General features: G+C 44.2%; 1 protein-coding gene across 1 annotated transcript in view; it reads left to right on the plus strand.

Moving 5' to 3' along the window:
- The first annotated feature begins 7,157 nt into the window (after positions 1-7,157).
- The window catches only part of Kdm7a (lysine demethylase 7A), a 67,450-nt gene continuing 56,594 nt past the window's right edge, over positions 7,158-18,013 (plus strand). Inside the window, exon 1 of the mRNA XM_057766186.1 lies at positions 7,158-7,451. Within this exon, the coding sequence (XP_057622169.1) occupies positions 7,258-7,451 (194 nt within the window). The 5' untranslated portion in view covers positions 7,158-7,257. The remainder of the gene's footprint in view (positions 7,452-18,013) is intronic.

The raw sequence follows: 18,013 nt of genomic DNA on the forward strand, positions 1-18,013 counted from the left end.
CATGTATAATGTGCGTGCTTGCACAGGTACTACAGTGCACCTGTGGAGGTCAGAGGACAGCTCTGTGGAATTGATTCTCTCCTTCCTTTGATTCAATCCCAGGGACTGAACTGAGGTTAACAGGCTTGCACAGTAAGCAACCTGCCACCCACCATGCCGTCTTGCCCACACCAGCCTGAGTTTCCTGAAATACAACTGAGATATAATAAAGTGCACACACTAATGCATACAGTCTTAGGCACGTTCTGTGAAACCATCACCACGAATTGGAGCACTACACTTACTTGTTTCCCCCAAATCTTAGTTCCTTTGTCCCTCCATCTTCTTACCCAGGGAGGATTATCATGGAGGGTCCTATCTGCTTAGAGGTCCTTGAAGCCAGTGAGCACATTAGACTCTTGAGTTTATTATCCCCTGGATTCTACCAGGCTGTGCCCTCTTCAGCATATGGATGAGAGAGATGGAGTGACATAATGCAGACCTACAGACAAATCTCACCTGCTTCTGTCACTAGGAATGTACCTGCAGGCAAGTCAAGTCTTACTTCCCACGTTTAGAAGAGCCAGAGGCTACTCACGTGAAGGATCTAGAGATCAAAGGGATAACATGTTCTATGTTCTGGTACTAGCCCCTGGAAGAGCTCCTTGCACACAAGACTTGCTCTACTCTAGTCTCTGCTCGCTTGCCTCTGGTTTCACTGACAACAGCTTTCTTTGTGTTGTTCCCATTAGGTTTTCTATTTCTCTTGGATAGTGAAGTTTCTCCCTCCTACATCAGCCCTTCTCTAGCCTCACGTCTACCTACCTTCACACTTTGAGTGTTTCTCTTTGAAGCCTCAAGAAACACAGCCCAGGACTGTGGCTCAGCAGTTAAGAGCACTTGCTGCTCTTGTAGAGGAGGACCCATGTGGTGGATCATAAACACCTGCAACTCCAGTCCTAGGGGTCGTGATGCCCTCTTCTAGCCTTCATAAGCTGCTCCTGTGGTACACATGGCACACATGCACTTACACACACACACACACACACACAGACACACAAACAAAACCCAAACAAAGAAACAAATAAAACCAGTCTAGATTCAATTAGGGAACTTTTCTAGGTCACCCAATCCAATCCTCCTATAAAGAAATGGGTCAAACCAATTCTCAGTTTCTTGTCCATTTTTTTTTGGCAAGGCCAAGCTCATCCTAGCTTTAATCTTCCTACCACCTTTCATACACGTGTGTGCCACAATTCTGTATCTGTCCTTGACTGAACGTCCCTTTCTCTAAGTGCAGTCTTGGATTTGGAGGAACTCATTAATTCCTCTCTCATGGCTTCTTCACTCCTGTGACTTATCATGTTCTTAAAAGCAAGGGCTATTTTTTCTATTCCTTTCCATTTCTTCATGGCGTTGTAAAATCTTATTTTATTTGTGCAGGGGTGGGTGTGCTGAGGACTGAACTCAGAGCCTCACCACGCAGGTGTTCTACGTCTGACTATAACTCCGGGTGCCAAGTACGGTGAGCTCTCAGTAAGTCAACTTTCTTTCATTACATGAGCTAAAGTCACTTTTTAGTGCTTTTGCTTAAAAGAATCTTTAGGTGCGGTTGTACGTGATTTTAACACCAGCACCTAGGAGACAGAGGCAGATAGATTCCTAAATGAGGCCAACCTGGTCTACATACTTAATTCCAGGCCAGCCAGGGCTACATAGTGAAATCTCAAAATAATAATAATAATAGTAATAACTTATCTATCAAACATATTGAGATAAATTTTTAACCTTAACAAGTCCTGAACATTAAACCTGGTTATATGACTGTTTTGAAGTACTTAATAAAAAAGATAATTGGAAATGCTGATTTCTGTCTGTTACACTGTGAGGCAATGTACTGAGTGACAGTTTACAGCTTTTGCCCGGTGTGCTGGTGCATGCCTTTGATCTCAGTGCACAGGACAGGCAGAAGCAGGTCGGTCTTTGTGAGTCTGAGGCAAGTCAGAGCTATATATCCTGTCTCAAAAAACTGTTTTTCTCTCTATGTGCATGTTTTTGTGGGTAGAGGTCTGAGACTGGCACTGGGTGTCTTCCTCAACAACTTCCTACCTTATTTTTGGAGACAGTCTTTCACTGCCCCTGGACCTGATGTGGCTAGCCTGGCTGCCCAGCATCCCCATCTCTCCAGTGCTGAGCTTTGTACCTGACTTTTTTACTTAGGTGCAGGGATTGAGTTCAGATTCCCAGGCTTGCATAATAAGCTTCACCAATGGAGCCACTGACCCAGCTCCATCTTTTACAGCTTATATGTAATTAGAAAACAAAAGGTTTCAAACCCCTGAAGATTTGATGTTAATGTCCTAATTCATAACTATAAAGGAATAAATCTGAGGCAATAAAATTCAGACAGGATTCTCAACTTAATCGGACTTACAGATTTATTAGAGCATAAATGAGCTAGCTATCCATGGGCAAAAAGGTTGATAAGACAGAAATGAGGAATAAAAAATTTACATTTATTTATATAGTGTATGTGGGGTGCAGGGAGTTGGGAGGTGAGGCACATGCAGCCACACTGCATATGTGGAGGTAGGAGGACAACTTTCAGGAGTTAGTTCTTTCAACCACATGGGTCTTGGGAACCGAACTCAGGGTGTCAGACTTGGCAGCAAGTGCCTTCGCTCATTAGCAATTTCACTGACTCCTTCAATTATAATATCTTTGTTGTTGTTGTTGTCTTGTTTTTTTCCAGACAGGGTCTCTCTGTGTAGCTCTGGTTTTCCTGGAAATCACTCTGTACACAAGGCCAGCCTGAACTCAAAGATATCCACCTGCGTCTGCTTCCCGAGCTGGGATTAAAGGCATATGCCATCACCAGCTGGTCCTTTAATATCCTAATATGGACCGTCAGTGTAGAATTTCCCTAGCTCCTGGATTAGAAGCAAAGTCAACCACTCTATTAACAAAGCTGCTAGTTTTGCATACTGGGTCTTTTTTCACTGTGACCCTGTTTTCCTTCTTTTCCAGCACCCATGATGCAGTCCTTTGCTTTACCAGACTTTATCTGTTTCCCTCCATCTCATAAAACTAAAACTTCCCAGTCTTCTGGGTGTGAGGATATTTTCCTTCTCTTGGGTCAATGAGCCATTGTGAGGATCAAGTAATAGAAAGTGCTATAAAAAACAAATCATGAGGCTGGAGAGATGGTTTAGTGATTAAGATCATTTGTTGCTCTTGCAGAGGACCCAGGTTCAGTTCCCAGCACCAGGTGGTGGTTTACAATCATCTGTAACTCCAGGTCCGGGAGATCTGACACCCTTCTAACCTCCACAGGCATCAGGTATGCATGTGGTACACAATACATACATGCAAGCAAAACTTTCATGCACATAAATCTAAAAAATATTAAAAATTCAAGAAATCACTATCAATTAATGCATGACAGTAGCTTAAAGTCTAAAGCATATTTTTTTTCCCAAAGAAACTAACAGACACATTTATGGAGACAGGAAAGTGCCAGCAGTACTATAAACAGAATTGCTACGCTGGAGAAATGCAGCTTCTGGGGATGAGCACTAAACACATGCACAGCTCAGAGGTCTACTGCCAGGACTGCAGCATCCATGACCTCGCCAGAGGGAACCGCACTAGAATTCTTACACCTGTGTGGAGGCAGGTGTCTCTCTGCAAGTTAGTTTTAATTCTTTTTAAATTGTGTGTATGTGTGCACACACATGCCATGATATGGGTGCATAGCTCAGAGGACAACTTGCAGGAGTTGGTTCTCTCCTACCACGTAGGTCTTGGGGATAGAACTCAAGATTGTCAGACTTGGTGGCAAGCGTCTTTACCCACTGAGCAATCCTGCCATCCATATTCTTAAAAATTCAAACTCTAATTTGAGATAATTTTCTAGCTGCTCTTTTGTCCTCTCTAATACTATTAATAACCAAACAATTATGGCTAATTACAGTTAACAGCTATATGGCTTATTATGAGCTAAGCTGTTCTCAGCAGTTGGTTATCTCATTTAATGAATCCTAAGCTGAGGCAGATATTCTTATCATTCTCATTAAAATGAAAAAAAAAAAACCTAAAACTCGTGCATAAGTTGTCATAGAGATAGTAGGGTGCAGAATCCAAACCCATGTACGTAATTGCTATGTCTGGAGGCCGCCACTAAAATGTTGGCATTATCCAGAGTTCTACCCTGCATTCCTTTTTCCTCAGCATTGAACATTTGTGTGCGCACCTTCTTTATCTCCCCCACTTTTAAAAAGATTTTATCCTTATAGTGTTCTCAAGCCTGATTTTTCTCATGTGCCCGTAAAACCATTTTCATTTTCAAACTCAACCAGTAGACCAAACACGAATACAGGGGTTTACTAAATAAACTCTTCTTAATGAAGTCTATTAAGTGGAACAGAATGTTCATTTGCCACAATATTGGTGGCACTTGATCAGATGACTAAGATGGTGTCTCAGGTGTTGTCTACTGGGCTTCTCAGCATCATGAAGTTATCTAGTTTTCTCTGCTATGTTTTAGCTGTGGCTCTTAGACATGCTAGTCAAGTGCTCTTCCTATAAGCTACACTCCCAGCCCTCCCTTTGTAATTACTAAGAGTTTTGTGGGGATTTATTTGAAATTCTTACAATCCTTATCAAACATACATTTTATACCTGTGCGATTTCATATGCTATTTGATGGACTGTAGTACATTATCATTAACAACAAAGAAATGAAGCTCTGGGCCAGAGTCGGCTCAGTATGTGCTTGCCATGCAAGCCTGAGGACCCGAGTTTGCCCCACCTGCAGATGAACAGGAGAACGGACTCTGGAAAGTCGTCTTCCACAAGTGCGTACACGCATGTCCCACAGCACGTGTGCAATCTCTCTCACATGAAGCTCATTTATTTTCAATAAAGTCCAAGAAATGCAAGTTGGTCTATATCCTTTTGACCCGCTTTATTAGTTTATGCTTTTTCATTTTATTTTTGAGACAGGGTTTGTGTAGCCTTGGCTGTCATGGAACTTGCTCTGTAGACCAGGCTGTCCTTGAACTCAGAGATCCGCCTGCCTCTGCCTTCTGTGTGCTGGAATTAAAGGCGTGTACCAGTACACCTGGCAGTTTTTGCTTAAATTCTTTTATCTGACACAACTAAGGCTCCAAGTTCATCTTGTATTTTTTTTTTCTCCTCCAGTCTTGGAACCAACTATTTTGCTAAGAAAAATGGGGAATTGTATTTAGAAGCCAAACTCTGGACTCATTGTTTTACCGCTCACAGATCCTCTCAAGGGACAGAGTATTAACATACTTATATTTCTACAAATAGAGACTGATCCCGATATTACTAGCCTACCAGAAAGGTTTTCTAGATTTCTTCTTACATATATGTAACTCTCTTTTTCAACAAGGAGCAACTGGGTTCTCATTTTGCTTACTATTAATTACCTACTGAACCAACACGCTGTACATCACCAAGTGTTAACTCTCCCAAAGCAAGGTGTGCCCTCAGAGAACACTGTGCACATGGCTGCTTTCTGCATGGATGCCTCTGGCTTTAGCAGACAACTCTGGCTGCCTTTGCCTTTCACTCACTGGTTGTATTGTCCTTTGACCTCATGCAAACGCTACAAAACACATTAAATTCATTCTTTTATATTTCTTCATCCTCTCTCCCTCTTTCTTTTCCTTTTGCCTCAGTGAGGTGATTAAGGAAGGCATCATTAGCCATAATTTTTTATCAGATCTTTAGGGAATTGGTCAATGATACATATGCTAAAGTTACATTCAAATTCATTGAGTTTGTGTGAAGTATGATTTTCTTTTCCTGTGATGTGAGGAACAGTAGTGCATAACAGAAAGGACTCGGTATGGGAAGAAGAAACAAGTTTAGTTCCACTTCTGAGACTGTAGTAGTAAGTTACTCGTTTTCCTCTACTTGGAAAAAAAAAGGGGGAGGGGGGAGGGGCTAGACTAGACCATGGACATTTACTGCTTGGGGACAGTGAGTCGATTGCTGCCTCCCTATTTTCCAAACAAAACTTATCTAGAGAGTTTTATTGCTCTCCCTGATACAAATGTTCACAGAAACTCAGCTTCCAACACTCCATGTGATAATCCTTAACATTCTTTCTACTGTTCATTTTTCGCTATTAGATGCTTTTATTCTTCAGTTTATCACTTGACAGTTAATTTGGCTTCATCTTTCACTGAAAATCGGTGACGGCCTGTAGTGCACCGAAGACTTCAACGACCTTTTTTTGTTTTTTTTCTAAGCATCTCTTTTCCCAGGGAAAAGACGGTTCACATGTTCTCCCCACCTTCCCAATTAGCAGAGCAGAGCAGTCACAGCTAAGCTTCGTTATTTATAAAACCGCCGGTTCTTCATTCCTCTCACCAACCCCGTTTCAAGACTGCCCCCCCCCCCCGGCCCCGTCCGCCCCTTGGCGACAGACACTAACGGAATTCCTCCCCGAGACAACGCTCTTCCTCCTCACGGCGGCTCCAATCAACACCCTGATTTCCGAGTCATTCCCTGGGAATCTGAGCGCGACGCTCTCGGAAGTTTGAGTGCGTCTCACAAGGCATTCCTCCACTTCGGGAGGCACAACTGCCTGACGTGTCACCCCGGCTGGGGCCCACGCAAGACGGGGGTGGCATCCTCAGTGGGCGGCTGCTAACTGACGTGAGGCGAGGCGACCCTGGAGGGCTGAAACTTCCTGGCTTCTCCGCCTCGGACCAGAACCACCGCGTCTCCCCGTCTTCACGCGGCAGGAACTGCGCCTCCCCTTCGCCCCCCGCCGCCCCCAGCCCGGGCTTTCTCTCAGCGACAGCGAACCCCGCTCCACGCACGCTCGCGCCGCCATCCTCCGTCCCCGAGCCGCGCGCCCGCCCTGGCCGTCGCGCGTGTCCTCACGGCGTCTCCCCCTCCTCCCCGACCCGCCAGCCCTTCGGCCGGTGTCGCCGCGCGGGTCGCCGCGGAAGGAGCCGCAAGCGCGCGCCGCGGCTGAGAACGTGCGCGCGAGGCGCACAGCCCCGCGCCGAGCGCCGGAAGGAGGCGGCTGGGCCTCGCGCGTCGCGCGCGCCGCCCCCGCCCCTGCGCCGCGACCTTGCTCGCGCGCGCGCACTAAGGCGCCGCCGCCGCCGCCGCCGCCGCCGCCGCCGCCGCCGGGGCTGCTGCTCCGGCTGCTGCAGGAGGCGGCGCTGGCTGGCGGCTGCGCTCGCTCCAGTCGGCGAGCGGAGGAGCGAGCGAGCGTGTGTGTGTTTTTTAAAGATGGCCGGAGCGGCGGCGGCGGTGGCCGCCGGAGCAGCAGCTGGAGCCGCCGCGGCAGCGGGGTCGGTGTCGGCTCCGGGTCGGGCCTCGGCGCCCCCTCCGCCTCCGCCCGTGTACTGTGTGTGCCGGCAGCCGTACGACGTGAACCGCTTCATGATCGAGTGCGATGTCTGCAAGGACTGGTTCCACGGCAGGTAAATAAACCCCTTCATCCCCGTCGCCGTCGCCCGCGGCCACCGGCCAGCCTCCGCCGCCGCCGCCTGTGCCTCCCTCGGGCTGGGCCGCCGCGTCGCGCCCCACGTCCCGAAACCCGGGCGCTGAGCCCCCGGGCCGGGCGGAGGCGAGAGCGGGGGCCCCCGCCTGCCGGGCAGGCTGCGGAGCGGAGCCGGTGGGCTCGGCCGGCCCGGGCGAAGAGTCGCCACAACAAACAGGAACAAAGGGGCCGGCGGAGAAGTTGGCAGGGGAAGCCCGGGCGAGGGGACGCGGCGGGCGGCGCGGCTCTGGTGACGGCGGAGCGCAGGCAGGCCCGCAGCTCGTCGCCCCCCACTGCCCTGGCTGCCGCCGGGCGCAGTGTCCCGGGCTCCCGCCGCCCCGCGCCTGCCCTTGCCGGCCGCCGCGCCTGCTCCGCTTCCGGGCGGCCGCGCGTCGTCCCCGCCGCGGGTCCCGTCGCGCCCCCTTCTCTCTTTATCAAACTTCCTCGGGCGGCGGGACGGGGCGGCGGGACGACGGCGCGGGGCGGCTAGTAAACAGAGCAACAGATGAGGAGGTACTCGCTCCTCGCGAGGTGCGGGGCCCCGTCACGGTGCAGCTTGCCTGGCCGCCGGCCCAGCCCGCAACACACCCCCCTGCGGCCGGGGGGGGGGGCGGCGGGCGACCCGGGTCGGGGCACGTCGCCGCAGACCCTCCCCGGCGTCGCCGTGGCGTCGCACCTCAAACTTTACACTGAGTGCGGTCTCCGGCGACACCGGGACGGCCCGCAGCGGTGGCCCGGGCGCCGGGGCCAGCCAACTTTGGGGCGGTGCGGTGGCGGACGCCGCCACCGCGCCGCGGGTTTGACGTTTCGGAGAGCTCGGGCCGCCTCCGCAGCCAGGCCGCCGACTCGTGTGTTTTGTAATCAAAGTGTGAGGCTAATAAAGGGCGGCGCCACAGCCTCTTGACTCCGGCGTGGGAGGGATTCGCAGGCATTTAAACAAAGAAACTAGTTGGGGTTGGGCTCCCAAAGTCCTTATTTGGGTGTTGTGGCAAAGCCTGCGGTCACCTTTAGGTGAGGCAGGTTTTCTGGGCGCCGTAGGATGTTGTATCTTGACAACAGCCCGCTTGGGAGTTATCGCTGATATGGTGACTGGTTGTAGGAAGTATCCTTTGATTGACAGCAGGGCATTTAAATACAGCCCCCGCTCCCCCTCCCCAATTTTACAGAAACATTGCACCACCAGGCCAGATGCGTTAGTCTCCCTCTACTGGTCTGGGGAGAGAAAACCGTTGATGTTGCAGGGTTCGTTTCAGTGGTGTTGACTAACTAGGTAGAGTTCGACTTAATTTTCAAGTACAGTTAAATTTACTGAGTTTTAAAGTTAAGTGTCCTTAACAATAGATAGCACACATAAAACTATCTCTTTAAAAGAAGGGTAACGTAATCACTTTTGTGTAAAGGCAAATTCGAGCAGTCTGACAAAAGGTGAAGGGTATTGTCATGCCACTTAATAAATGTTTTCCTATATTTTGATTATTCACAAAGGTGAAATTTGTAGGTATCAGACCTTACTGAGTCTGTCTATGCCTACATTCTCCACTTCTACAAGATTTCAAGCAACCAGAGAAGACTATCCAACATTAAATTCTAAAAAGAATTAGTTGCAATTTCTGAAAGGTTGAACTTTCCAGGGGATGATTTGATGGAAAATATGCCCCGTTGTGTAATTCATGGATCTGATAGCTTAATAAGTTATAGATTTGAAGTTATTAAAGCTAATGTTATTGTAATGTGTGTGCTGGGGAGTCAACCTCAGGTGCTTATGCTTGTGCTGCAAGCGCTCTCACCCCCCCCCCCACACACACACGCCAGTTTTTTGAGACAGTGAGTCTCTATATAGACCTGGCTATTCTGGAAGCATCATAGATCAGGCCTCCAACTTGGAGATCTGCCTGCTTCTGCCTCCTAAATGCTGGGACTAAAACCATGTACCACCATGTCCAGCTGCACTTTTTGGTCTTAAATTAGGTGTCTTAATGCTAGAGCATGATAAACCTAAGGTGTTTCCTAACAACCATTTATCTTACACACATTTAAGTATCAGTTTGCAAATAGGAGTTGAAGAGGCAATAAAGAGGGCAAGTATCCTCTCATTGTCTCAGATGTGTGGAATCTCATCTGTGGAGGTGACTCAGGTGAGCCCAAGGTCTTCTTGACCACTAATCTTTCGAGATGTTAAAGCGGTTCACATGACTAACTAAAAAAGTTATTCATACTGCCACATCCCATAAAAGTGGTATCTTTTTAGTAAGTAATTTTTAAATACTGATAATTTAGAATTTATTTGCCTTTCCTATGATTGATATTTATTCTAATGAGTCATTTTTAAACACAGTAAAGTGTTACTTATGTATTAATTTCTGAACATTTTCGTACATGAGAATTGGTCCCTAAAGAACCCTCAGGTTTCCAAAAATGGTCCATCTGCAGAGGGGGGAAGATAAAGAGTCTTTACATGGATGATTTCTTTCTAATTTTCTTTTTCTTTTAAAATGTGTTATTATTGTGTGTTATGATGTGTGTGTTCTAGGGATGGGACTCAGACTGTCAGGCTTGCATGGCAAGCAGCTTTACCAGGCATATCTATTGTCTGGGGACCCTAAAAGTTGTCTTTATTTCTTCTGACAAAGAAGAAAGGGCCTTTCTTGATGCAGCTAGGCTGCAGGGCGACTAGAACAGCTTCCTCTCAGGTTGAGACCGTTGAGCTTTGGTGCATCCTTGGTTCAGGAGTTCCCATCCTTTAGCCTGCCCAAGCCTTTTTGCAAGGGAAAGAATAAAAGGATGCTTAACTAACAGGCTGTAATGTATAATAGATGCCCTGGGGTCAGTGAGCTGAGAGATGGACAAGGTTTTCCTAGGGAATTTCTTTCAGACTTAAAGAGCTCTTCCTCCAGTCCTGATGGAAGTCCTCCTGGGACTGCTCCATGACTTTAATAGTGCTTTGAAAGCATCCCATGAAAAACTACATCATTGTTCTGGTTCAGTAGTACCAGAATGTTGTGTCTTGTTTAGAATTAAATGCTTATATATCTTTATAATCACATATTCTTTAGATTTTACAGGAGCAATGTATTACAGGAAATTAAAAAGTATAGAGAAATATAAATAATTTGAGAGTCCCTATCTTTCATGGATAACTAGTACTTAATGTTTGAGGTATGACTTTTTTTTAAAACAAAATTGGATTTTGCTTTATGTATTGTTACATTTTTAACTAATGTGTACTTTTTGTCATATTTTTAATGCTATTTGAAAATTTTTTAGTGGCTGTATAGTATTTTTTTTTTTGCCATGTAGTGTTTAATTCCACAGAATCATAACATTTGAAAGTAATTTTCCTGTTGTTATTACTTTGTTTTACTACTTGCATTTATTAATGGTGATACGATTTATACCCTTTTAACCAAAATTTTGTGAATATTTCTGTTTTCTTAGATTAACTCAAATAGACAGTCTGGCTTATGCTAGGTATTCAGTAAGAAATTCCTTGAAAAAATTGATGTTAGAAGGCACAGTTGTTTTTCGTTTGACGTGTCTTTGCCAGGTTGTATTCCGAAATGTTACTCAGTTTTTTCTTCACCAGTGCCCGCTTTAGTTCCCTGTGTCTTTGACAATATAAAGTGTTACTTTCTTTATCGAACAAACAACTTTGGCAATTTGTATATAAGTGATTATTATTTAAAAAGGCCTTGGGCATAATGGATAATAGGGGAACACAAATTTGAGTCTAGTCCAGTCTACTTAATGAAACTGTCTAAAAACAAAACAAAAAGATAAAAAAAAATCCTCACCAAAAAATAATACACAAAAAAATGGTTAACTGTCCTCAAACTAAAACAACCCAAATATTAACAGTAGATTGCATGAATTTGATATATTCATAAAGTAGAATAACATTTCAGCAATAAAAAGAATACACTATTGGTTCATGCAACAACATGGACGAAACTCATCCCAGCACTTGAGAGGCACAGGCAGACAGAGCTCTGTGTGTTGTAGGCCAACTGGTCTACATATTATCAAGTTCCAGTCCAGTTAGAGCAAATAGTGAAATTCTGTCCTCAAACAAAAAAAAGTACAACAAAATGTTTTTAAAGTTAAGAATTGTCCAGTTTGGCAGGTGACAAATAACATTCAGGTTGTTGGTAATGCTGCTTCCCTGTGGTGTGCTTGTGGAAAGCCTGTATCCATGATGCTGACAAAGTGCTGATTCAGAGGGAAAGGAAATCCAATATCCTGAGTGTGGACCCTGCAGAAATCCAGGAAGAGTCAGAATACCCGTTTGGAGAGTAGAAGAGATCACTGTCTGGTTTTGTAGGCAGGTCTAGTACTTTGAATTTTACTTTTGTTTTTGTTTGTTTTGTTTTTTTTGATACATGGTTTCCCTGTGTAGTCCTAACTGTCCTGAAGTCCTGAAACTCCTTCTGTAGAGCAGCCTGGCCTTGAACTCAACAGAGATCCACCTGCCTCTGTCTCCTGAGCATTGGGATTAAAGGCGTGCACCACCACTGCCTGGCTTTGATTTTACTTTAAACAGATGGTTTGCTTTGGATTGAGGTATCAAGGAGTTGACAACCTTTTATAAGGATTATTCTTGGTCTTGGGCATGTCTGAGGATCCCTGCATTTGATTCCCTGCTCTGAAGGAGAATCATTCTGCTTGTACATCAAAATAGACTGGAGGTGGGTGAAGGTAAAGCTAGGGAGACTACTAAGGCTCTTGTAATAATAAGTAGCATGCTTTACATGGTTGAGTCAGTTTGAGTAATATATGAGTGGTGTGTGTGTGTGTGTGTGTGTGTGTGTGTGTGTGTGAAAGAGAGAGAGAGAGACACACACACACACACACACTCTCACACTGGGGACTGAACCTAAGCCCTTGGCCATGGGAGGTAAGTCTTTACCACAATCTGTATCCCCATCCCTCTTTACTTTTTGAGACAGGGTCTCGTTAAGTTGCCTGGGCTAGCCCTGAATTTTTTTTTTTTTTTTTTTTTTTTTTTTTGGTTTTTCGAGACAGGGTTTCTTAAGTTGCCTGGGCTAGCCCTGAATTTTTTTTTTTTTTTTTTTTTTTTTTTTTTTGGTTTTTCGAGACAGGGTTTCTCTGTAGCTTTGGTGCCTGTCCTGGAACTAGCTCTTGTAGACCAGGCTGGTCTCAACTCACAGAGATCCGCCTGCCTCTGCCTCCCGAGTGTTGGGATTAAAGGCGTGTGCCACCACCGCCCGGCCCTGAATTTTTTTTTTTTTTTTTTTTTTTTTTGGTAACCTAGACAAACCTTGAACTTGTGATTTTCCTGCCTTAGCCTCCTGCGTCTTATATTATTTTTGTCTTTTATTATTATTATATTATAATAAATGTCTTAGATTATTTTTCTCCTTGATGTTGAATGGAGAACTTTGTACATGGGAATAGAAGAATTTTATTGGGTAATATGGTTGAATGAGCAATTCTCATGTTATACAGAGCCTCAGGAATTCACCAGAAGCATACTGGATGTTTTAATCAGTCCTATGCGCAGTTTGATTACAGTAGATCTTTAACATCTAATTCTCACACCTTGGATAAGTGTTATTATTGTCCCCATTTTGTACTTTAGGAATCCAGGGGATAGAGAGTTAAATTACCTTCCCACGATTGTACAACAACAAGGTGAAATAGTATCTGATCTCACATAGCTCTGGGTCACTAGCAGTCCTAGGTTGTCTCTGTGGCATAGATAGTCCAGGTTTGTCTCTGCTGGTGATGGAATACACATTCCAGAGGGAGATACCTGTAGGCATCTTACTTTCTTGATTCTTGCATTTCTCTCTCTCTCTCTCTCTCTCTCTCTCTCTCTCTCTCTCTCTCTCTTTTTTCCTTCTGTCCATCCACCCACCTATCCATGTGTACAGTGTTCTGCCTAAATGTATGCCTGCATCACTAGATTCTTTCTTTCACTTACTTGCTTGTCATTCATTCATTCACTCGTTTGTTTGTTTGTTTGTTTATTTATTATGTGTGCAGTGTTTTGCCTAGAAGAGGTCACCAGACCTCATAGATGATTGTGAGCCACCATATGGTTTCTGGGAATTGAACTCAGGACCTCTGGAAAGAGCAGTCACTGCTGTTAATCTCTGAGCCATTTTTCCAGCCCCTTTCTTGATTCTTTTAAGAAAAGATTATGCTTGACAGAAGAGATGGCTCTAGTGGTAAAGAGCGCATGCTCTTGAAGGAGACACGTTAGGTTCCTAGCAGCTGTGTTGTATGGCTTACAGCTGTCTAATAACTCGAGCTTCAAGGGTTTGGATTCTGGACATCCCTACACATTTGCATGCAGACACACAGACAGACACACACACACACACATATAAATAAAATTTAAAAAGAAAAAAGGTTTTTAAGTGAAATATGTTAAAATTGTAAGTGTCTTGGGGACAGACTATTTATTAACAAAATATTGGAAGCTTTCCTCATTTAACTCTGCTTTTAGTTGTTATAAATGAATTTCTTGTTGGAGAATATTTAGCTTTTAATTTTTTTTAATAGGAGTTGCCAGAGGTAGGTGAATTTCTGTGGGTTCAAGGTCAGCCTGGTTGCAGAACAACAAAAAGAAAATTAAGGTATGGTGGCTTACACCTATAATTCTATCACCAGGCATTAAATTCAAGGCTAGCCTGGCCACATTAGACTTTGTCTCAGCTTCTACTCCCTAAGTGCCTCCTCCCTCACAAAATAGGGATTGGAATTCTTTTTAAGAATTGTTTTGTAGGCATTATCTTAATGATGAAGTCTTGGTTTAATATAAACCTAAGTGAGCGTTTATCTCCCCATAAGAGAACAAAAGTCAAATTACTGGACTTTTTGGCTACTTTTTTGATTTTTTTACTTCATTTTGGGTGGGAGTGGGACAAGGTGTTGCTGTGCTTGTCATTGATCTTCCTGCTGTAGCCTCCTGAGTGCCAGAGCAACTCCTTTCCTTGATAGGACAGCTTAATCATAAGGGAGATAGACTTTTCTCATTAACCCTATTGGATTTGTTTTAACTATTAGTGTGGGGCTGACTTCGCTTGTTTATTCTTTTGTCTCCAGTGTTCTAGGGTTAAGTTGAGTTTTCTGCTCCTTTTCTTTTCGAAGTGAAGTGGAGGATTTGAGACAGAGGGGAACAGGTGTACAGGAGTCTGCCAACAAGAGCTTTGGTAATTTCAGGCACAGAAACTTGGATTGTTTGCACAGTTTTTGAACAGCTGGTGGGTGCTGCTCTATAGTCTGGCTGTTAAGGCTTTAGTTCTAAGACACTGCCTTTTATTTCTGTAGTCATCGTTACTTTTCTATCAAAGATAGCTCACCTATATCCAATATAGTGTGATTTAGATTTAATGCTGATTTATGATTTTTCTGTTTCTGTGTGATCCCTGGTCTCCCCTCCCCCCCCCTTTTTAAAATTTTCTTATTTTTAGTGTTTTGTGACAGCCTGCCTCTGCTTCCCCATGCAGGAAGTAAAGGTGAGTGCCACCATGCCCAGTACCCTGGTCCCTTTTTTATGGAGAATAATGTTTAGAAATCAAGGCCTGTTTGGCTGTAAACTTGACAGTATGTCTAGGCTTTCTCGTGGACATAACTAGGAAATACAACATCATCCACATATGTGAACCTCTATTTCTAGACCTGCCTATATACAATAAAGATCACAAGTTTTCAGGGTGGTACCTTATAGACTAACAGCACAGGACTCCTTTTAGTATTTTTCCTATTCCAGTCTTAATTTTTTTGTCCAATAGTGGGAAGCTCAGCTCTTTTTTTAAAAAAAAAATATTTATTTATTTATTATGTGTACAATATTCTGTCTGTGTGTATGCCTGCAGGCCAGAAGAGGGCACCAGACCATTACAGATGGTTGTGAGCCACCATGTGGTTGCTGAGAATTGAACTCGGGACCTTTGGAAGGGCAGGCAATGCTCTTAAACTCTGAGCTATCTCTCCAGCCCCGGAAGCTCAGCTCTTATCTGCAACTTTGTGTGTGTGTGTGTGTGTGTGTGTGTGTATTTTGAGACAGGATTTCTCTGTGAGATATTTGCTAGATTGCATTTTTTTTCATATAGTTGCCTTTAGCTTCACAACATGTAGTAAAAAATATTGTATAGCTTTATTTTTTTTAGGCATGTAAATTTTTTTAAGATTTTTTTTTTTTTTATTTATTATGTATACAGTGTTCTTTCTGCATGTATGCCTGCATGTCAGAAGGGGACACCAGATCTCACTACAGATGGTTGTAAGCCACCATGTGGTTGCTGGGAATTGAACTCAGGACCTCTGGGGATAACAGCCTGTCTTCTTAACCGATGAGCCATCTGTCCAGCCCCATGTAAAACATTACTAAAAGGTCCTGAGAAGTCAGAGTTATATGAGAGATAAACTCAGAAATATTGCTAACTCTTTCATTTCTTTCTCCTTTCTAATCCTTCCCTAGCCACCCTTGTGTAGTCCAGGCTGGCCTTGAACTCATGGAGATCCATCTCTGATCTCAGCACTTGGGAAAATGAGACAGGTGGATCTCTATTAGTTCAATCCCAGCCAAGGATACATATTAAGCTCCACCCCAACCCTCCAATGTGTATATGCTATCACTCCCAGCCCTAGGATATTAAAATTGGTTATACAGGTTTTTTTTTAACACTTTATGTATATGATATGTATGAGTGTTTGCCTATGTGTATGTATGTGCATGCCTGATCCCTTGGAGGCCAGAAGGGACATTGTGGTCCCCTCTACCCTGAACTGGAGTTAACAGTTGTGAGCTATTATGTGGGTGTTGGGAACTGAACTTGTGTCTTCTGCAAGAGTATCAAGTGTTATTAACTGATGAGCCACAAATTCAACCCTTTTTTTTTTTTTTTTTGGATTTTTCGAAACAGGGTTTCTCCGTAGCTTTTGGTTCCTGTCCTGGAACTAGCTCTTGTAGACCAGGCTGGCCTCGAACTCACAGAGATCCACCTGCCTCTGCCTCCCGAGTGCTGGGATTAAAGGCGTGCGCCACCACTGCCCGGCAACCTCATTTTTTTTTTAAAGAGAAGGTTTCATGTGTCCTAGTTTGACCTCACACTTACTATGTAGCTGAAGATGGCTTTGAACTTTTGTTCTTCCTAGCTCCACCTGCACCACACCTGGTTTAGGTGGTGCTTGAGATTGAACCCAGGGCTTTGCACATACCAGACAAACATTCTATTAACTGAGCTGTATCACTAACCCTGGTTTATCTTTTTTTGCATGTGATGTGCAAGATGTGCTTTCTTGTATTCATGCATGCTTGTGATGAGGATTGAACCCAGGGCTTCAGAAATTCAAAACCCGTTGTCTACCAGTGGGCAACATCTCCAGCCCTGGTGTGTGTAAAGCATGCCTGCAGAGATCTGACGACTTGTGGAATTGGTTCTCTTCCTTCCACTATGTGGGTTCCAGAGATTGAACTCAGGTGGTCAGGCTTTTGAGGCAAGCCTTGACACATGAGTCACCTTAACAGCCCTGTTTCATTTTATTTTTCCATGCTTGGAATCAAAACCAGAGTCTTTTTTTTTTTTTTAATTTTTTTTTTTTTTAAGATTTATTTATTATGTATACAACATTCTGCCTCCGTGTTCACCCGAATTCCAGAAGAGGGCACCAGATCTCCTTACAGATGGTTGTGAGCCACCATGTGGTTGCTGGGAATTGAACTCAGGACCTCTGGAAGAGCAGTCAGTGCTCTTAACCACTGAGCCATCTCTCCAGCCCCCAAAACCAGAGTCTTACATATACTATGCATATTCTTTTGTTCTTTGGCTTTTTTTCTTTCATTCATTCATTCTTTGTTTCTTTTTCTTTTCTTTGCTGTGTAAGTTTCCATGTTTAGTTTGAAGGGGGTTTCTTTTTTATTTTTTAAATCTCTGTGACCACGTAACTCTTTTATATGGATCATTTGGTTCTTTTTCTACTTCTTTGTTGTACGTGGGCATTTAAGTTATTTACAATGTTTTTTTTAAAATATTTATTTATTTACTTATTATGTATACAATATTCTGTCTGTGTGTATGTCTGCAGGCCAGAAGAGGGTGTCAGACATCATTACAGATGGTTGTGAGCCACCATGTGGTTGCCGGGAATTGAATCAGGACCTTTGGAAGAGCAGGCAATGCTCTTAACCACTGAGCCATCTCTCCAGCCCCTACAATGTTTTTTTAACTAACACTACTACAGTAACAACCTTGTGCATATGTGTATTTTTATGTTGTTGGAGATATTTCTTTAGTTAGATTGTCAGTAATGGTAAATGGAGTCACAGCTATAATCCCAGCTACTTGGGAGGCAGAAGCAGGATCAAGGTGAAGGCCAGTCTGAGCAACTGAGTCAGATTCCTCTCAAAACAACAACAAAATTTTTAAAGGGACTAAGGTGGGCTCTGAGTTCAATCCCCAGTACTCTACTACCACTACCATCACTCCTATCCCCAAGAAAGTAATGCATCCATTGCTTATTAGTACTACTTCTCTC

The sequence above is a fragment of the Chionomys nivalis genome, chromosome 1 (assembly GCF_950005125.1).
Source record: "Chionomys nivalis chromosome 1, mChiNiv1.1, whole genome shotgun sequence".
Taxonomy (NCBI): Eukaryota; Metazoa; Chordata; class Mammalia; order Rodentia; family Cricetidae; genus Chionomys; species Chionomys nivalis.